We start from the raw sequence: 22,322 nt of genomic DNA, 5'->3' as shown, positions 1-22,322 counted from the left end.
AAGCAGCTGGTTCGGGGGTCCCTGGCCCAGACATCTATTGCAGAGCAGCCTAGTTGCAGGGCCCAGGAAAGCCACAGCTTCTCCAGCTGTGCAACAGAGGTTGGGATTTCTAGTTCCTCTTCACCTCAGAGGTTACCCTGAGATAATGAGAGAATTTCTTCAAAGTATGATGTGACTTTGAGGTAAAGAAACATATTTAGCACACGTACCAACAGCAATACACAGCAGGAAAGGTGGGATAATTGGCAGTGACAGAAGTGGTGGTAGCAGTGTTAATGGTGGTGGCAGCAGCAATGGCAGTGGCAACTGAGGTAGTGGTGGAGGAAATGGTGGTGATGGTCGAGGCAGTAGTGGTGGTAACTGTGGTGGTGATGGTGGTAGCAACGGTAGTGGTGGTAGTGATGCAGTAGGTGATGGTGATGGTGACATGATAGTGGTGGCAATGGCAGCAGCAGAGGTGGGTGGCAATCTTTCCCCAAAAAAACAATCTTTATTGAGTGTTTAATGAGAGTACTTACAGTAAGTTATCTCCTATCTTCTCGAACAGCCCAATGAAGTAGATTCTTGTTACGGATGAAGAAACTGAAGTTTAGGAAGGAATGAGTAACTTGTCTGAGGTCATGCAGTTAGTGTAGTAAGTTGGGGAGCCAAGATTTAAACATTATCTAATTCCAGAGCCTGTGATCTTAACCATTATACTCACACTAGTATGAAAAGACTGTAAGACTACTGGATAGAGATGCATAGAACTAGAGTCCTGGCTATACTATTAACTAGCTGTGTGACCTCTGGGGATAATGAGAGCAACAGCAGTAACAATAGCTAGATGGTAAGAGTAATGGCAGCTACCACTTACACTACAATTTACTATGATATGCTAAGTTCTATGCTATGTCTCAAATCCTGTAGGGTTGCTTTGAGTTGGATCGACTTGACGGCAGTGGGTGGATGTTATGTCTGTTATCATTTCACAACAGTCCTGAAAATGTAATTGTTACTGTTCCTCTTTTAAAGATGAAAACTCTCCAAGGCCCAAGGGCTTAAGTGACTTGATCATGCCTATAATGTCAGTAAGTGGTGAAGTTGTAATTCAAACCCAGCTCCCTCTGGATCTAATGACTTACGGAGTCGCTAAGAGTCAGAATTGACTCGAAGGCAAAGAGTTTGGCTTTTGTTTTTATACCACAATACAAGCAATTGTCAAATCACTTAACTGCCTGGGGGTCATTTTCTTATCTATAAAAAGAATTGGACTGGATCAATGGTTCTCAATTTCTCTGTATGTCCTGTGTCATTGATAACTCTTATGAAAGGATCTGAACCCACGAGGACAGGTACAAAAAAGTCCACTCTTGCTAAGAAAGGTAGTCTAAATCTCTAAGCAATATGCCATTTATCACTTCCATATTGAGGATGTAAGCCAAAAAAACCAAACCTGTTGCTGTCATTTCCGACTCATAGTGATCCTATAGGACAGAGTTGAGCTGCCCCATAGGGTTTCCGAGGAAAGGCTAGTGGATTCAAACCGACAACTTTTTGGTCAGCAACCATAGCTCTTAACCACTACTCCACCAGGGCGCTAATTGAAGACATATAAAGTGGTAACTTTTATGGTGGTCCCTTATTACCAAGAAATGGTTCAAGTGGAGTAATTGACCGGTGGGTATTCTTCTTTAGCCCACTTGGTGAAAACTTCTAGACTTGAAAAGCTCCAAAAGTTTGGGGCTCAGACCAGTTAGCTCAGCAGATAGAAAAATGCTCCTCACAATGATCAGGCGATGGGCTACTTCTCCACATGGGCCAATTTCTTACTGTATTGGTTTCAGGTCACTGTTATCTATTCCTTCCTCTGAATCTCCACACCTCTTGTAGCTTCTCTCAGGGGATACTTACTTGGGTCTCTGTCTTGCATACTTAGTGATGAACCCCTCTGAATATCTCTCTAGTTCTGATTTTGGGCCTAACCCAGAACAAGCCTCCCCACACTCAGGAGTGGACACTTGAAAGTAGTCGGTGAGCGGGTCGTTCTTCCAACAAGTTGCACTACTCACTCAAGTTGCACTGCTCCCCTGGAGATTCACTCCACCTTATCCTCTGAGACTGATCCTCCAGGCTAAAGCAGCACTGTCCCCTGTACTCCCTCCTTTCACCTTTGGGACCTAGTTTCTACCGTCTCCCTTCTCAGAGATACATTAGTAATTCTTCTTTCATAAGTTGCCATGATTCAACTTTGCTTCCTCTGAAACCACCAATGTTCTCTTTGATAAAATTCATGAAAGAATGGGCTATATCTGTTTCTTCCATTTGTCTACCATTTACCGCTGACCCTAAGTCAACTTATAATCTTCAGTCTCCACTGTAATCCCGAAAAGGCTCCCTCAACATGACTCATGTGTCCTTCAAAACACAATTTTAAAAGACTTTTTTTTTTTTGGTAGTTTTTATTTTATTTTGAACTTTTTACTGTGGTTTGGGTCAAAGTTTACAGAGCAAATTCGTTTCCCATTCAACAGTTTATACCCCCTTTGTTTTGGGACATTAGTTGCAATCCCCTCAATGTGACAGCACTCTACCCACTTCGTCCCTGAGTTCCCTGTTTCCATTCGCCCATATTTCCTGCCCCTTCCTGCCTTCTGAACTTTGTTTTTGGGCAAATGCTGCTCTTTTGGTCTCCTGTGGTTGACTGCTATGAGGAGGACACTCCTTATTGGTGTTACTGTTCACTTTATAGGCCTGTCTATTGTTTGGCTGAAATGTGATCTCTGGCAGTAGGTTCAGTTACAGGTTTGAAGGGTGTCTAAGCCTCTTAGTCTCACGGGTTCCACCAGTCTCTAGCAGACCACTAAGTCTGGTCTTTTTTATTAACCTGAATTTCATTGTACATTTTTCTCCCACTCTGTCCAGGATCTTCTACCATAAGCCTGTTCAGCGAGGTCAGCAGTGGTAGCTGGGCACCATCTAGTTCTTCTAGTCTCAGGCCACAGGAGGCTGTGGTTCTTGTGGCCCATCAGTCCTGGACTAATTGTTTCCCTAAGACTTCGATTTTCTTTGCTCTTCTTTACTCCAGACAGGAAGACACCAATAGTTGTATCTTAGATGGCAAGCTTTTTTTTATTTTTATCGTACTTTAGATGAGGGTTTAAAGAACAAACTAGTTTCTCATTAGACAGTTAGTACACACACTGTTCTATAACCTTTGTTAACAACACCATGACAGGTCTACACTCTCCCTTCTCAACCCTGGGTTGCCTGTTACCAGCTTTCCTGTTCCCTCCTGCCTTCCAGTCCCTGCCCCAGGGCTGGTGCACCTTTAGTCTTGTTTTGTTCCATGGGTCTGTTCAATCTTTGGCCGAAGAGTGAACCTCAGGAGCGACCTCATTACTGAGCCGAAAGGGTGTCCGGGGGCCATACTCTCAGGGTTTCTCCAGTCTCTGTCAGGCCAGCAAGTCTGGTCTTTCTTTTTCAGTTAGAATTTTGTTCTACATTTTTCTCCAGGTTTGTCCAGGACCCTCTATTGTGATCCCTGTCAGAACAGTCAGTGTTGGTAGCCAGGCACCATCTCGTTGTTCTGGACTCAATCTGGTAGAGGCCATGGTAGATGTGGTCCGTTAGTCCTTTGGACTAACCTTTCCCTTGTATCTTTAGTTTTCTTTATTCTTCCTTCTTCCTGAAGGGGTGAGACCAGTGGAGTATCCTAGATGGCCGCTCACAGGCTTTTAAGACCCCAGACATTATTCACCGAAGTAGAATGTAGAACATATTCTTTATAAAATATGTTATGAAATGGCCAACAGAAAATCCCTGATGGAGCAGGAGAGCAGTGAGATGCAGGCCTCAAATTCTCTTAAAAAGACCTGACTTAATGGTCTGACTGATTCTAGAAGGACCCCAGAGGTCATGGTCCCCAGACCTTCTGTTAGCACAAGACTGGAACCATTCCCAAAGCCAACTCTTCAGACAGGGATTTGATTGGACTATAAGATAGAAAATGATACTGGTGAGGAGTGTGCTTCTTGGCTCAAGTAGACACGTGTGACCATGTGGCCAGCTCCTGTCTGGAGGGGAGATGAGAGGGCAGAGGAGGACAGAAGCTGGCTGAATGGACATGGGAAGGTAGGGTAGAGAGAAGGAGTGTGCTGTCTCATTAGAGGGAGAGCAACTAGAAGTATAAAAAAAAAAAAAAAAAAGAAGTATATAGCAAGGCATATATAAATTTTTTGTATCAGAGACTGACATGATTTGTAAACTTTCACTTAAAACACAGTAAAAATTAAAAAAAAAAAGTTATGAGATGGCAAGCTTTTAAGACCCTAGTCACTACTCACCAAAGTAGGATGTAGAACATTGTCTTTACGGACTATGTTATGCCAATTGCCCTAGATGTTCCCCAAAACTATGGTCCTAAGCCCTCAAGCCCAGCGACTCAGTGGCTCAAAGTATTTGGTTATGGCTAAGAAGTTTTCATCACTGTGCCCCCTTTGTACTCTACTATATACATGGATATCTTTGCAACGCATACAAATGCGCATGTAGAAATATCCTCTGCCAAACCTGTATTTGCTCTTGGGTGTACTCCCATATGAAAAGGCATTTTCTTAATCCTGATTTTCTCTAACCTGCAGTATTTGGCACAGCTGACCATGCCCTTCTTGAATCATTTCTTCCTGAGGTAGCATGGGGTTTTAGAAGGAGCACAGACTTTGGAGCTCTACAGATCTGACTCCATTACCACCTGTATGGCTTCTGGCAGCTTGCTTTCCCTGATTCCCGGTCTCTTTATCTGTAAAAACATGTGTGATACAATCTACCTCACAGAGCTGCTGCAAGGATTAGTGATAACTTGTGTAAAAGTGCCTGGCCCATAGAATATGCTCATGAAATGGGAGCGACTGTCCATTTGTAGGATGCAGAACTCTACATCCGACTCTTTTAGATCATCTGTTGGCCATCTACACCTCGTATTAGCATGTCTAGGATTAAACTTATGACCTTCCCCAAAGTGCAGTGGCTCACTTGAATTTTTTCATTTTCTTAATGACACCATTATTCTTTGGGGCATTCAAGCTCAACTCTTCCTCCTGCTTAAACCCCTTCAAGAACTCCTAACATTATCTGAAATAAAGGCTACACTTGTCAGCCAGTCATCCAAGGCCCCTCACAATCTGGCCCCAGCCTATATTTACAGCATTGTCACCCATTACTTTCCTACACAAGGAGCACCTCAGCTGAGGCTGCTGTCTCCAGCCAGGAGCTCCTTTCTCCATAGCCTGCCCCACTGGCTGCCCATGGAGACGCTGCTCATTCCCCAAACACAGCTACCACCAGGAGTCTCTTGAACTCAAAGCTCCCTCCTCCTCTGAAGCCCCATTGCATCACTGTTCCCTGCTCAGGCACATGCACTTTATTCACTCAGACATTTACTGAGCACCTACTCTTCGCCAGACTCTGCATCCCCAGCCCTTGGCGATGAGTCAGACCCTTGAGGATGCCATGCTCACAGACCTTCACAGTCTGGTAGGGGAGGCAGTCACAGATGCTACTAATAGAACACAGCATGGCAAGTGCTAGAATACAAGACGGGAACACAGAGTCCTAAAGAGGAGTGGCAGCCGATGTTCTCTCTGTCCTATGCCACAGCACCTAACATACATTCAGTGTTCTAACAACACTCACTGGGTGAAGACACACACAAAAAATACCAACCAGAAGTGCTGACACTTGGAATTACAGTTCAGAGAAGGCAAGATCAAAGATGCCCGAAGGCAGCCAAACCTGGATTTGCAGCCTTGGCCCTGTCGCCTGTGTCTGGGAGTCTTTGGGTAAGGTACTTCACCTCTCTTAGCTTTGGTTTCTTCACTGGTACAAAGGGAATAATAACATCTGCCCTCCTCCACCCTGCTACAGTAAAGTGGGAAGACAAAATGTACGCAAAAGGCTGTAAATTCCCTCCAGCTTTCTTTCCAGTCTCTGAAAATAAGGCCTTCAGCAGGGTTCCACAGGCTAGAAAAGAAGGGTGAGTGGTAGTGGAGGCAAGAGCAGCCCCCAAGATGGGCATGAGTGAAGAGTGCATTCTCCTGGGGCAGAGGATGCTCAGTGCCGCCCTGCCTTTCTCAGCCACACCCTGCTTCTTGTTAAGTGTAATGTACTGACAGAAAAGTGCACAAATCCTAAGTGTCCAGCTTGGTGGATTTTCACCACCTGAACACACATGTGTAACTAGCACCCAGATCAAGAAACAGCACCTTTACCTCTACCCACAAGCCCCCTCACATTCCCCTGCAGTCACTACTTCATCCCAACGGTACCTATTACTCTACTTTCTGATACTATAGATTAATTCTGCTATTTTTTGAACTTTATATAAATGGAATCCCACCAATTCCATGTACTCTTTTATGTCTTGCCTCTTCTGCATAATGTTAGGTTTGTGTGCATCATCTGTATTGTCACATGTAGTTGTAGATTGTCCATTCTCACTCCTGTTCAGCAGTCCATTGTGTGACTACACACCAACATTTATTCACTCCTCTGTGGACAGTTTGGGGCTATTATAAATGATGCTGCTATGAACATCCTAGAGCATGTCTTTGGTGAACACATGGACACATCTCTGTTAAGTACAGAATTTCTGGGTCATAGAGTGTACATATGTTTAGCTTTAATAGACACTGTTCAACAGTTTTCCATAGTAGCTATGCCAATTTACACTCCCACCAGCAGTGTTTGGGTTAACCCTATCCTTGCCAGCACTTGGTATAGTCTGTCTTTTTCATTTTGGCCATTCTGGTGAATGTGTATGATATTACATGTAGTTGTAATTTGTATTTCCCTGATGAGCCATGAGGTTGAACCCCTTTACCATGTTTGTTGACCACTGGAGTATCTTCTCTTGGAAAGGGAAGTTCCCTGTATTTAACTCCCCCTCCTTTAAACACCTAGGGTAGCTTCTACTTTCCTGACCAGCCTCTGACTGACACACCAGGGGACAGTGAGGGGACCAGTGTGCCTAGAATAGGCAGGGGTTTGTTGAGTGCAGTCAGTGGAAGACTGCAGGGCTGGCAGGATCTGACTATAATCTTTCCTTAATAAAAGGAGTCTGAAGGGATTCTGACTCACAGCAACCATATAGGACAGAGTAGAACTGCCCCATGGGGTTTCCAAGGAGGTTGGTGGATTCAAACTGCCAACCTTTCGGTTAGCAGCCATAGCACTTAACCACTGCACTATCAGGGTTCCAAATAAAAGGAAGCCTGAGGAGAAGCAAAGAGAAGAGCTGGGAGAAAGAGAAACGGCTGCTTACAGAGGTAGTGCTAGGGGTGGGAGCGTGCATTCAAGTGAGGCAGGAAGGGAGATGTGCATTCTTGGAGAGAGAGCCCTAAATCCGGAAACGGCGCACACATTGCCTAGTACTTCCCTTTCTCCCTGCCTCAGTCTTTGAAGCTAGGCCCAAAAAATACCTCTCCCCACTTTGTAGTCATTAAATCTGGAAAAAGTGAAGCAAGGTCTTATAAAAAGATTTCAGGTGCTCTAATTACAGGGCACAGCACTTGGGCATCCCCCCAACTGGTGTTATACCTCTCGACATCTGCCTTCCCTTCCCAGACTAGACTGTGGCTTTCTTGAGGCAGCAGCTCCAGTGTCTGAACCACTCTGTGCCCAACATTCAGTGGAATTAAGTTAACGTGAAATTAATGAATGAAGATGAATTTATTAAGTAAGGAAGAAGAGGATCAAAATAACATTAAAGAGAACTGAACACTTATATGTCAGGTTCTCTGCTGGTTGCTTTACATAAATCATCACTAATCCCCAAAACAATTGGCAAGTTAGTCTTAAAATCTCCATTTCAAAGATAAGAAAACTGTGGCTAGAAAGTTTAAACAACCTGCTCAAAGTCATAAGGCTGTTAATTATTGAGCTACAAATGGGACTGAGGTCTGCTTGACTGCAAAGTTCACTCATCCCCACCACCCACTTGGCTCCATGGGCAACTGTAGAAGAAAAGCTCTTGGCCAGCCAGAGCTATCCGTTCAGTAGATTTGCTCAGGGTCTGCTTCAAAGCCACTCAGCACCAGAGGTTTCTGCTATACAAAAAAAAAAAAAAAGGAAGAGGCACAAGTCACCCTTAGCCATGATAGTGGAATCCAGAGGTGGGTGCGGCTGGAGCCTACTCCTGTTTCCTTTGTCTCCTATGGGAACTCTCAAAGTGGCAGCTGAGACCGGTAAAGGACTAGCAACAGGTTCTGGGGCATGGCTCTGACTGTGGCAGGTAGCAGAGCACCTCACCTTTTGGGCCCTATGTTCAACATAAGGGAATTGAAAACATTTTATACTCTACTACTGTCAGGCATGTGAGGAATATCCCGTGGGAGCAGCACGTGGCCCCCTGCTACTTTGCACGGACCCGTTTTCTACCACTGCATGACCGATAGGGCACTTTGATGGACATTAGACGAAAGCACTTTAATAAAGCAACAAGAAGGCTCCCCACCCCCGGAGAACAGGTGACCAGAGCTAGGATACTTTGTTGATAACGTCTACTTTAGCATGTGCAAGTGCGTACGCACAGATACACACACACACACATTCCCCTTGAATGTGAGCCTGAAGCACTGTGACATGACCCAGGGCCATCAATGCCCCTGTATACCAGAGAATGGAGCCGGCTTTCCTAAGCATCCAGTAGATGCCAACGCTTCTATGGACATCATTTCATCTTCTCATCAACTCACTGCTGAAGGCACTCATATCTCCATTTTATAGACAGCAAAACTGAGATTTAAGAAGGCCCAGTCACTTGAAGTTGCAGAGAATGATGATGGCGGAGCTGGCCCATGAGTCCAGGCCCCAAGATTCGGATGCCCAAGCTCTTTCAGCTGAACCATTCCACCCTCTGTGTAACAGCATACAGGTGAACACCTGTGTCCAGTTGCTTTACAACCCTCCACAAAGCCCCTTCCTCCTCAGGAGCTCACTGTTCTCCATAGTGAAATGGAAAAACAATCCTCCCTGAGGTCTTGCAGTGTGGGCGTGAGGAACAATTACTCGGAAAGTCTATAAAGTATTGGAGCCCTACAAAATGTGATTTCCGCACTTAAGAGTAATCATAGAGGGAATAAACACTGCAGTGCAAAAGGGTCAGGAAGTCTCTTCTCCGCTGAAAACGCATCTGGATTCTGTGCAGGCTTTCCCTACTGCTAGTCACAGTGAAAAGGGAGAGGCAGAACCAGAACTTCAGAACAAGCTCCCTACAGGGAAACGGCACAGGGCTCCAGCCGAGAGCCCCGGGATATACCACATCTCCTCTAAAAGCCCCAGGCAGGCCTCTGCTTCCCCCAACTCAACCTTCCCTCACCTGTGACCACACTGAGCTGTCCCACACTGGGCTGTCCCACACTGGGCTATCCTAGGTGGCCAAGGATGAGGCAGCAGCTATTCCAAGTTTCCCCCTAACCAGGTTTCCACCATCAATTTCTGAACTAAAAAGGAAATGGGAAAAAAAAAAAAAAAGAAAGAAAGAAAGGAGCTTGATGATTGGAAGGTCCTGAAGCAGTGTGTACAGAAGCTGGAAATGTCAAGGTCTGGGAGTATTCAACAAATGAAAGCAGAATTATATAAAAGCAACAGCTAATAAAAAAGATTGTCAGATGCTGTGTGTTCCATCTTCCCAGCTATTACAGGAATAAAATTATCCACGGCGAAGATCGAAAACCTTTTTCAAAACTAATACAATTAGGCCTTATTATCCTGTCTCTCTTTTTTTTTTTTTTACTCCCTCTTTCTCTGGTTACTCCTTAATCCCCCCTATCTCATTCACCAATCTCCATTTCCTGGGATGTTGGTGGTACTTTCTTTTTTTTTTTTTTATCATTATTACTAGCAAAATGCTAGCGCTTGAGAGTCAGACAGAAGATCATGTTTTTGTACCTTCTTGAAGCATTTAATCACCGTTCACAGTCACAGAGGAAAACCTCCTGGTAAAGCACAGCCTGCATCTGCATATGTAAGGAGTTGGGGCTGCACTTTGTGATGAGTGGGGAAGGACAGACAAGAAAGCGGGCCCTTCCAGGGGAGTTTCCTCTCCTTTAGCAAAGCAGAGAATCTTTTTTTAAAAAAGCAGAAATAAAGTAGAAATGAGACAGTGACAAGAGAAAAACAGATTTGGTAGAAGGAAAAAGGCTGTGAGGCTATTTCCTTCCACACCAAACACACGCATACACACATGCTTCTAGGAGCCAAATCCAGAGAGAGAAACACAAGAGGAGCACAGCGGGAGGCCGAGGAATGTGCGCCCCTTAACAACGACAACAAAAAATCCATGCTTATGAACATATGGGCAACTGTGATCATTAGAGCTATGGCTGGTGGGTTTTTCTTACCCTTTTTCCAGGCTCTCAATTCACAATCCCTGTCATTACAAACTATAGTCAAATCTGTGCATGAGGTTGCTTCATGCAACAGCCATTGCTTATGAAGGACAAATTCTGTCAGCGGCTTGGAGGTGCACTGCCCCATTCCTCCAGTCTTTCCTGGATGTCACCGTTAGCACTTTGTGTTCATATCATGTCAGTTCTCGCTGTCCCCCCAAATCCCACAGAGGATGGCTCCCCTTGTCCCTACTGCCTGGAAATCCAGAAATCCACGTTTCTACAGGTTCCACTGTGGTATGTCACAGGAGAAAATGCCTATGGAAATCAAGCCCCTCAAGCAAACTGTCAATTTCAAAGCTCTAAACCGTGACAAATGATTTGCAAAGATCTGCCTACAATAAGCTGATGGCTCAGGTTGCTTGGCATACTGTCTCAGGCATGAGGGAGAACACTTTTTGTTAACCTCGCAACCATTCCCTCCCATGTTTTAAGTCGTTTCTTGAAAAATCTGTCATGATCAACAAATTAAACCAAAAAAAGGAGTAAGCAGGTTATCAAATGAATTTTCAAGAGTCATTGCAGATTTGGGGGCGGTGGGGAAAGGCATGATGGTGTGTCTTTAAATCTCATTCATTTCAAAGGCTTAGCCTCAGAAAAGTAGACAGTGTTCAGCAGGGTGCACTTTGATCTCCCTGACTCCCAGGAGAAAATCAATAATACAACTTTAATATATTTGTATAGCAAGACCTCACGTTATTATTATTTTTATCCAATGCAGCTTAACTAAAATGAAGAAGGTATGTTGGTTCTGAGCACCGCCCTGTGGCGAAAGTGATTTTTTTTCTAAAATTGAACTATAACAGAGCCAGCTGAATTCAACGAAAAGCAGGCCAATTAAAAACCAATTATCTCTTTGACTGCAACTTGTTGAACAATTCAGCTTGTGGTGCTTGCTGTTGAATGCGGGAAGGGGAATGGCACAGTCAGGAGGGGGCATGGCACAGTCGGCTGGTTGGGGGGGATGGGGCCCAGGGACCCCACCCAGCACCCTGCTCCCTCCTCCTTTCCCATTAGGACAATAGTGGTGGATTCCAGTCAGATGACTTTATGACCTGGCCCGGGAAAAAGCCAGCCCAGCACAAGCCTTACCTTCCTTTCAATGCGCCCCAGTTGCTCCTTATAGAAGGTGTCACGGCGTCTTAGCTCAGCCTCTATGCTTTCCAGCTCCCTGGCCTAGTTGGAAGAGAACAAAGCCTACATTAGCAGGCAACAGTGGTTCCTACGTTGGGCGCTACAGGGAGAAACCTGCCTGACAAGACTTCTGCACACCACCAAGCCTACAGTAGCTCAGGTTTCTTTCTAGGATAATCACAACAATAAAATCACAACATTAACAATAAGAATGGTAGCAATAATGAATTGAAAACCTATGACAGGCCAGAGAGTTTACATATGTTGTATTTGATTTTCACAATTACCCTTCAAGGTAGGTAATTCCTATGACCATTTAATAGATGAGAATCACCGGCATTTCTGGAAGGCTTACTATGTGCCAAGGATGGTTCTAAGTGCTTCTCACATATTTTTTGATTCTTACCAAACCAAAAAAACAAACCCGTTGTTGTCAAGTCGATTCTGACTCACACAGACCCTACAAGACAGAGTAGAACCACCCCATAGAGTTTCCATGGAGCACCTGGTAGAGTCGAACTGCCAACCTTTTGGTTAGCAGCTGTAGCTCTTAATCACTACAATAACCCTAAAAGACAGGTTGGATTATTGTGATCCCCTATGATACAGATGAGGAAATACGTACACAGCAGAGGGCTGGATAACTGTCCAGAAGCTCACGGCTACTGGGAAAGGCCGGGTTTGGACCCTGGCGGAGGAGAGCACAGCCAGTGCTGTGCCGCCTCAAGGAGGCGATGTTGCCCAGATGGCCAGAGCTGCTCTGCTGGCCACGGAGTCCTTATTACTCAGCACCGTACCGCCCACCTTCCTAACACTTGGAGCTCTAAGTGCTGGTATTCCAAGACACCTTTCTTCTGCTTAGACAGGCTGCCCTCCTCAGGGGCCAGTGGATCTAAAAGGGGAGCCTACAGTCTGTGTGTACAGGAGCACAACCCGAGAGTCCTAGAGCCCGGGGCAGCTGCTCCAGCACTCCAGGAGGAGGTGGATCCCTGGGGAGCAAGCACAGCCCAGGGGCCACCAGCAGTTACAAAAAGGCCCAGGGCTCAGGTAAGGCACAGGCGGTAAGGCACAGGCCATCTGCAGCTGGGCAGACCTAGGGGTGAGCCCAGCCCTACCTTTAACTGGCTGGATGACTTTGAACGATCTACTTAACTTCACGGTGTTCCAGCTGATTCAGGTCTAATGTGTAAGCCTGAATGAAAGTGCCTACCACACAAGACTGCTGAGAAGGCTGAAAAGGAAACCCCAGCAGAAGTGGACAGGTTCATACTTGGATACCACAAAAGGGCTCTCTGGGGCTTTCTGGGACGTGGTCTCTAGGCCTGCCTCTGCCCACCACAACACCTCCCTCCACTGCCCAGATCCACATCAACCCCAGCCCCATAATGAGAGAATTCAGGACTCCTGCCTTGGTGCTTGTGTGGAGACATAGGGCCATCTGCTCGCCATCTGCCCATGCTAAGTGCTGAGTGTGCTCCAGGCACTGTTCTGGGCTCCTGACTTCATGAACTCTCACAACCCCAGAAGCATGAAGCTAGTCAAAGAATTAGTTGGACTGTGAGCCTAAGTCTGGATGACTTCAAAGTCCTAAGTTTTCTACTTTTAAACTACACTATGCTATCTGCACAAAGTTTCGAACTATTCACAACTACAGGGTAAGATAAGACCTGATTTTTTAAAAAAGCTCATTTCCTTGGCAATGCTACTCCCCCCAACTGCATGAAATCTTTCTGAAGAGGCAACAGGGTGGTAAGTAATGAGGAGCTGACCACATGCCAGCACTTGTGAGAACCCAGCATCAGAGGAAAGGCACAGGAGGGAAGAAAAGACAGTGCTACTCCCAAGGAAATTTGCCAGCCTAGACTGGCAACAAGCTGGAAATTTGAGGGTCAAGTTCTACCATTCCTTCTACGGCTGAGTGACCTGGAAGCTGGAGCAACCAGCTATGTATCCCTTGTGTATTTCCCCCTTACCTACACAATGGAGAAAAGAGTAGTAACTTGGTTTCAAGGTGGCTGTAGAATATCCAAAAATGCCAAGAAGGCTTCTGGAATGCCTCTGGAATGCCTCTGGAATGGCAATGCTTCAGAAAAGCTAAATGCCAACAATAAGACTCTGAATGCTGGAGGAGTTCTTGTAGGATTTTTCAAAGTCCGATGCTGAGGCTGTGGCCCAGGAATGCAAGCACAGCTACTCTGAGCTGGCACCCCTCAGGCCAGCACCAAACTGTTAATGGTCCCTGTGCACTTGGAGGAGAAGCTGGTCTGATCCAATTAAGCAGACAGTTCAGAAATACCTCCAGGAGCTCTGTACCTGCCATTTTCTGGCCAGCAGTCCCAGGTGAGCAGGAAACTGACACCTGAAAGCAAAACTGTCATGAGGCTTTTCAACTACCATTTAGTAGGGGTAAGTGGGGCAGCAGAGACAGGAGACTCATTCACGTGTGCACCCACCCACCCTGCTGATGTATTCGGAAGCCTCCTCTGGACCCCAGATACAGGACTGCTCAGCCCATACTTTCATGGTCCCACACCAACATGGATGTCTACTGCTCAGAAATGGGACGTAGAACTAACACACAGAGCAAAAAGTCCCAACCATCTGCAGCTTCCTTGGGCAAAGAAAGGCTGTTCGGACACACAGGAGGAAATACTGAAGACACTGAGCCTCATTTCCTGCTCCCTTCCACCTCACATCAATATGCAACATGACTCACCAGTTTCCGACACAACAGATAACTACGTGTTTGGGGAGCAACAGGTCTGTCTCTCCTGCCAGCACGGAAGCCCTATGAAAGCCAGGACCTTGCCCAAACTGCACCAGGTCCCCAAAGCCTTTGCTCCTATCACAAGTTAGGCAGCTGCCTCAGCTTCATCAACTATTAGGCAATTGGAAACCCTGGTGGTGCAGTGGTAAAGAGTTCAGCTCCTAACCAAAAAGGTCAGCAGTTCAAATCCGCCAGGCACACCTTGGGGCAGTTCTACTCTGTCCTGTAGGGTTGCTACCAGCCATAATCGACTATGACATCAACAAGTTTGGTTTTCGGGTTTTTATTTGTCTCTGAGATTTATAACAAAATCCCAATGATTTGCCATGGACAGAAGGTGACATATGGAAAAAGGCTTTAAAATAAATGAATGTGAATAAGCACATGAAAAGATGCTCAACATCATTAGTCATTAGAGAAATGCAAATCAAAAACCATAATGAAATACCACTTCACACCCACCTAAGATGGCTACGGTCAAGAAAACCGGAAATAAAAAGTATTGGCGAGGATGTGGAGAAATTGGAACCCTCCTGTATTGCTGATGGAGGTGTAAAATGGTGCAGCCGCTGTGAAAAACAGATGTTGTTTCTTCAAAACGTTAAACACAGAATTACCATATGACTCAGCAATTTCACTGCTAGGTGTAGACCCCAAAATTTTAAAAGCAGGGACTCAAACAGATACTTGTACACCAATGTTTATTGCAGGATTATTCGTAATAGCCAAAATGGAAACAACACAAGTGCCTATTGACAGATCAGCCAATTAAAAAAATGGTACTATGTACAACGGAATATTATTCCCCCACAAAGAGAAATAAAATCCTAATACACACTACAGTATGGATGAACATCAAAAACAGGGTGCTGAGTGAGATGTCAGACACAAAATGACAAATATTATATGATCCTACTTATGTGCAGTATTCTACAACAGGCAAACGCACAGGGACCAAAGTTTACCAGTGGTTGCCAGGGGCTGTGGCGAGGGGGAAGTAGGGAGTTATTGTTTAAGGGATACCATGTTTCTCTTTGAGGTGATGAAAATTTTGGAAATAGACAGTGGTGATGGTTGTACAACATGGTGAATATAATTAATGTTACGGAATTGTATACCTAAAAATGGTTAAAATGGCAAATGTTTTGTTATATATATTTTACCAAATTAAAAAAAAATGCCTTGGTGTTGATGCCTAGCACAGGGCAGGCAGGCACTGTATGACTTGGTCTGCATGACTGAATGAATGGAGTGGACAATATTTGGTTACTGCATACCAAGATCCTGTGTCATGACACGAGAAACCATGCCACATGCATTTCTCAGCATGACACTGGAATTCAGAAAGCACAGGTGGGTTTTATTAATTAATTTATTAAAACTTCATTGAGTATATTCCATGTGACAGATATTACTGTAAAAGGGTTGAGGATGCCAAAGGAAAACGAGAGAGAGTTTCTGCTCTCATGGACCTTAGATTCCAGTCGGCATCTAAGGTCCGAGAAATAAGATAATTTCAGATAGTGATATGTACTAGGGAGACCATAAGATAGAGTAACTGGTAGGGTGGTGGGTACTATTTTCTCTAAGGAGATTTCCAAGAAAACCTTCTCAGAAAAAAAAATACTGAATTAAGAATGTTGTCTCCAATACAAAGGTAAAATATCAACAGTGTGAAGATCTACTCTGGAGCAAGTCTGTGAAGGGCAGAATTGAAAGGAATCTTTTATGATTTAGTAAAGGACTTCCTCCAGTCGAGATAGCACAGTGAGTTTATACTTTGATGCATCTACTCTGTTCCAAACACACAGCTATGGCAGATAAAATATAAGAATAGAAGACTAAAAAGATGTGGCCAGGTTCAAAAATAAGATAAAAATGTCCAACACAGAAGAGAAGTGCAGAAGAGTAGGTAAGGCTGGAGCCACGTGGTGCCTGTAGGCTTCAGGGCTGGAGCAAGCAGAGGCAGCCAGAATCCCCTTTATCCTGTGGGATCCAAACAAACAGCACTCCCCAGAGGTAGGGACTGAAGCCAGACTTGCCTACTGAAGCCTCTGCTTCCCCTAGTAAAAGAAACTGATGTGAAAATTCCTGAAGACCTATCTAGGGTTTTTAGTATGTTTAAGGCTGGGCAGCTTAGGGGCCTCAGATACACCCTATGGACTACAAGTTGACCAGGCCCCACTGGCTCTGTTCCTGGCTTGGAGTGTCACCTGTATCACCATGGAGCCAGGTCCTCAGAAAGCCATACAAGACCTGGTTCAGCACTGGGAGCAGGCGTAGGTAATAGCAAAAATGCTAGACGTGTAGAAAAGGTCATGCAGAAATTGAGAAAACACAGCAAAGCAAAACAAGATAAAAAACCAAACTTTTCACTCAAAACAAGTCTGCAAACCAAATCTCAAACACATGAAGAAACAGAATGCTTAGAAACTAAACCCACTGCCATTGAGTCGATTCCGACTCACAGCAATCGGCAACTGGAATATGAATTCACTCCAGATGAAATTAATTTTATGAGACAATATGATGAAAGATTTTTAAAAGCTTATCATTGTGGAAAAATTTTAAACACAAGACAAAATAATATAATAAAACCCCAGATACCCATCACCAAGCTTCAACCATTGTAAACTAAAGGCAATCTTGTTACCCTATACCTCTGCTCTCTCCTCACTGCCAAATTTCTTACATCATATCATTTCTTCTGTACATACTTAAATATATTTATCTAAAATATAAGGACTTCTATTTTCCTAAACAGAACCACAGTACAATAGTTAAAAAAAAAAAAAAAACACTAATTGCTTAACATCATTAAATTCCTAGTCAGTGTTCAAATTTCTAATTGATTCAGGATTTTAAATATGAATGTTTAAGATGCTCAAAAAGATAAATGAAGAAATAACTTCTGATTTAAATAAAGAAATTCTCAACACGAAACAGGCAAACCCCCAAAGAAGGAAATATTATAAATTTAAAAATCATTAAAATGAAAAATAAAATGTATAAGACAAACCCTATACTAAGGAAAGCTAGGGAAAATTAGAAAATTGGAAGGCAGTACAGAGAAACTGAGCTACACTCTTCCCTTCACTCTCTCTTGCTTGGCTCACACTGATGAAGCAAGCTTCCATGTTGTGAGCTATCCTGTGGAGAGGCCCCTGTGGTAAAGAGGTAGGCCTCCAGTCAATAGCCAGCAAGGAACTAATGACTTCAGTCCAATAGCCCTCAAGGGACTAAATCCTGCCAACAACTACTGAGTGAACTTGGAAGCAGATCCTCCTTACATCAAGCCTTCAGATAGGATTGAAGCTCCAGCAGACTCCTTGACCGCAGCCTTTTGAGAGACCTTGAGGCAGAGGCACCCAGCTAAGCTGTGCTCAGATTCCTAACTCACAGAAACTATGATATAATAAATGTTTATTGCTTTAAGCCACTAAATTTTGGGGTACTTTCTTACTCTGCAATAGATAATGAATACAAAATGCAAACTGACTAATTTCACCCATTAAAGGACAAAGATTATCAGTATAGATTAAAAAAAAAAAGAAACAGAAAATCCAACTACATGCTACTTAGAAGAGATCTACCCCTCAATACTAATGGTTTTACAGAATAAAAGGAAACTCTTTTCTGGACATAAATGCATACCTCAGTATCTATAGTTTGGATTTTTTGTTTTGTTTTACACACAAGGTTGGTCACTTACGCAAAATTTTAAAATACACAAAAAAGCAAAAAATATGATGTATCGTAAAGGGATAAAATACTCAATAAAACCAGACATAGCAATGGGCCAGATATTGGAATTAACACAAAGGAACTATAAAATAACTATAATACATTAAAGAATCTAATAGAAAATGTCTGCAACATGTGTGACAAGGTGGAGAATTTCCACAGAGAGATGGAAACCATAAAATATGTCATCCCTGTCTGGCTTCCATGGTTTATGATGAGAAATCACTTGTTAATCTTGAGAATCCCTTGTACATGACAAGTCACTTCTCTCTTGTTGCTTTCAAGATTCTCTCTGTAACTCTGGCTTTCAACGATTTGACTATGATGTGTTTAGATGTGCAGTAATTAATCACCTTACCAAACAATTTGGCCTTTGTCCTTGGTTCCTAAAAGATAGCCCTTGGAAATTCCTGAGTAATCAAGGTGCCTTTATTATCTAAAACCTCCACACCACACCTGATGATCTGTGCTAACGAACGGGGACTGGCCAGACCAAAAAGACCACATGGTAGCCCAATATCAACTAACCTCAGGAAGTATGATTTAATCTATCATGCATATGCAAGGAGGCCTCTTCATGATTACGTGTCTTAGTTATCTAGTGCTGCTATAACAAAAATACTACAAGTGGGTGGCTTTAACAAACAAATTATTTTCTCATGGTTTAGGAGGCTAGAAGACTGAATTAAGGGCGCTGGCTCTAGAGGAGGCTTTCTCTTTCTTTCTCTGTCAGCTCTAGAGGAAAGTTCTTGTCTTCTTTGAGCTTCTGCTCCTGGGTGATCTTCGGGTAGGTTGGCATCTCTCTTCCCCCATCTCTGCATTTTTCATTTGTTTGTTTAATCTCCTTTATATCTCAAAAGAAATTAACTCAAGGCACACCCTACCCTAATCTTGCCTCATTAACACAACGAAGACAGGCCATTCCCAGATGGGATTATAACCACAGGCATAGAGGTTAGGATTTACAAGACATGTTTTGGGGGGACACAATTCAATCCATAACACTACATAATGATGCCAATAAAGGCTCTGTAAACAAAGGATCCAGGAGCTTCCTGGCTGGTGAAGGGAGGGTGACACACTCTCTTTGGGATATGGAAGTTCCACATTGGGAACCCTCCCGGACCTTGTCCATGCGTCTCTTCCTTATGATGATCCTGATTGTATCCTTTTGCTATAACAAATCCGTAATTTAAGTACAGTATTTTCTATGACTTCTGTGAGTCATTCCAGTGACTTATGAAACCCAAAGGAGTAACAGGAGCCAGAAGGCGAAAGTGTGGGAGCCCAGGGGAAGCCCTGAGCTTGCAGCTGGCACCCTAAAAAGGCAGTGGGGAAACTCTAAATTTGTGGCCCGTAGGCCAGAAATAAGGGTGTCACGTGGACTCCTGAGTTTGTGACTGGCATCTATGTATTTGACACCCTGAAGGACCCACTAAAAAACCCACTGCCGTCAAGTCGATTCTGACTCATAGCGACCCTAGAGGACAGAGTAGAACTGCCCCATAGAGCTTCCAAGGAGCACCTGGCAGATTTGAACTGCTGACCTCTTGGTTAGCAGCCGTAGTACTTAACCACTACGCCACCAGGGTTTCCAGTCTGAAGGAGGGTATCCTTTAAACTTATAAACTCTCACCTAGCTCCCAGAGACTATGAGCAGAGAGAGCAGAAGAGTGCTTCATGGACAGCTGGTGTCAGAGATGACTGAGAAGTGGGAAAGTAGGAAGCTGATTAATCTTCACATTTAGGGGAAAAGATTTATGTTGATTCTTATCTACGAACTAGACGTGGATCTCTTTGAGATCTCTTTGTGCACAGCCCTACACATGTGTCCAGCCTTCTAGATTCCCAGGAATATATCAGAGCTTTTTAAATCCCCCCTGGACACTTTGGAAACCCTGGTGGTGTAGTGGTTAAGTGCTACGGCTGCTAACCAAAAGGTCGGCAGTTAGAATTCACCAAATACTCCTTGGAAACTCTATGGGACAGTTTTGTTCTGTCCTATAGGGTCACTATGAGTCAAAATCAACTCGATGGCAACAGATTTGGTTTTTTGTTTGTTTACGGACACTTCATTTTTAAGCTTTTGGGCTGCCCTATTGTTTGCCTCAACTGTTATCCACTGCCTAAGCCCGCCATGCCTCTGATGTTTTTGACAAATGCCCTGAGGAAAAGGCTGTTTCCAATGGGTGAGCGATTAGGATGTTCCAGGGAACACCAGGCTTGAACGGGACTTTGAAGGAACTCTAAAACTGTTATATCCCATCCAGTGACGGTCCGGCTACTGGTTTTCACTGGGACTACAGGCTGCTGGTTTTTAAGACTACCACAAAGCTGGAAAAGAGGGGATGAGAATAAAAAACAAAACAAAACCCACTGCTGTCGAGTTGATTCCGACTCATAGCAACCCTACAGGATAGAGTAGAACTGTCCCACAAGGTTTCCAAGGCTGTAATCTTTACAGAAGTACACAGCCACATCTTTCTCCTGTGGAGTGGTGGGTGGGTTGGAATCACTGACCTTTCAGTTAGCAGCTGAGCACTTAACCACTGCACCACCAGGGCTCCTTTTATAGGTCAAGTTAAAATGCCACCAAGCTCACCACTCTAAGATTCAGTCATTTTTCTTCAATAAACACTCCCTAGATTTGTGTAGTATATATATAATATAGATTTGTGTAAGCCTCTGGTTAATTTTCAGAGCTCTGAAAAAACTGATTCTGACAATTTTTTGTTACTTTTATGGAGGAGAGGATTTTTGGAGGTTCTTGTTGTTTTCTCTAGTTGCTATCAAGTTGACTCTGACTCATGGCCACCTCACGGTCAACAAAACAAAACACTGCCTGGTCGTGTGACATCCTCACAGTGACCAACATGTTCAAGTCCATTGTTGCAGCTAGTGTGCCAATCTATCTCCCTGAAAATCTCCCATGCCCTTGTTGGCCTCCTATTTCACCAGACATGATGTTCTCCTCTAGCTTTTGATCCCTCCTGATGACATGTCCAAAGCAAGCAATTCAGACAATGTTGTGATTCATAAAGTTTTCATTGGTTAATTTTCAAAAGTAGATCTCCAGGTCTTCCTAGTCTGTCTTGGTCTAGAAGCTCTGCTGAAACCTGTCCACCATGGATGACCCTTCTGGTATACTGGTGACATAGCTTCTAGGTCATAACAACATACAATCCACCACAGCACAAGAATCTGTCAGGTGGTAGGAAAGGTCCTTCCTACATCATTTTCACTGGCACTACAAAAAACTATAAAATAAAGCCAAATGGACAGGCTAGAAATGATACGGTATGAAATCACAGGTTTATCAGCAGACTGGACAAAGCAGAGGAAAGAATCAATCAACTTGGAAACAACTCATTAGAAATTATCCCAAATGAAATGCAAAAATACAAAATAATAAAAAATAAAATAAAATAAAATACAACAGGACAATATCAAATGGTATAACATACATTTAATTGGGAGCCTAGTTTGAGACAAGATGGACAAAAGGATAAAGAGATAAAATCCAACAGCTTTCCAAAATTAATTAAAGACAATAAACTACACACCTGAAAAGCTCAGAAAACCTCGAGCAGGGTGCTTTAATATATTTCTTAACTTATTCCTGAAGTAATAGAATATTTTTAATAGACTGTGCTAAGTTAAAAAGGAAAAAATATATATCATAATTTCTATAGCAACTACTAAAAAAAAAAGAACAAATTAAAAGTCAATAGAGGGTTTTGCTGTATATATCCTCAACAACAGCAACAAAATAAAAAATTTTTAAAAGTCAATAGAAGAGACAAAATGAAATTCTAAAATAGAGGCATTTATTCCTGCCACTACCTATATCCTCCCTGCCACCCCAGAAAATAGAAAACCTGCAAGAAAGGAGAAACAGAAGAACAAAGAACAGATAGGATAAACAGAAATCAAACATCAATACGGTAGATTTAAATCCAAACATATCGATAATCACATTAAATGTAAAAACACTTAACCCCTGTACTAGTTTTTATTGCTGATCTAACAAATTACCATAAACGTAATGTCTTAGAACAACATGAATCTATTCTCTTACAGTTCTGGAGGTCAGAAGTCTATAACAGATTTTATTTAACTAAAATCAACATGTTTGTAGACCTGTGTTGCTTCTTTAGGTTCTAAAGGAGAATCCATTTCCTTGCTTCTTCTAGCTTCTAGAACCTTCCCACATCCCTTGGTTCATGGACCCACATCATCCCAACCTCTGC

The 22,322-nt window shown here is 43.5% G+C and overlaps 1 protein-coding gene across 5 annotated transcripts in view; it reads right to left on the bottom strand.

Annotated features, from left to right (window-relative positions):
• CHCHD6 (coiled-coil-helix-coiled-coil-helix domain containing 6) overlaps positions 1–22,322 on the bottom strand; it is a 327,253-nt gene that overhangs the window by 125,583 nt on the left and 179,348 nt on the right. For 4 of the 5 annotated variants that reach the window (XM_064274780.1, XM_064274782.1, XM_064274784.1 and 1 more), the window contains exon 5: positions 11,520–11,603. The exons of the other annotated variant lie outside the window; for it this stretch is intronic. In XM_064274780.1, the coding sequence (XP_064130850.1) occupies positions 11,520–11,603 (84 nt within the window). The remainder of the gene's footprint in view (positions 1–11,519; positions 11,604–22,322) is intronic. 5 annotated transcript variants of the gene reach the window in all.

Source organism: Loxodonta africana, chromosome 22 (genome assembly GCF_030014295.1).
Source record: "Loxodonta africana isolate mLoxAfr1 chromosome 22, mLoxAfr1.hap2, whole genome shotgun sequence".
In the NCBI taxonomy this organism is placed as follows: domain Eukaryota; kingdom Metazoa; phylum Chordata; class Mammalia; order Proboscidea; family Elephantidae; genus Loxodonta; species Loxodonta africana.
This window is presented reverse-complemented; position numbering and strand designations above follow the sequence as displayed.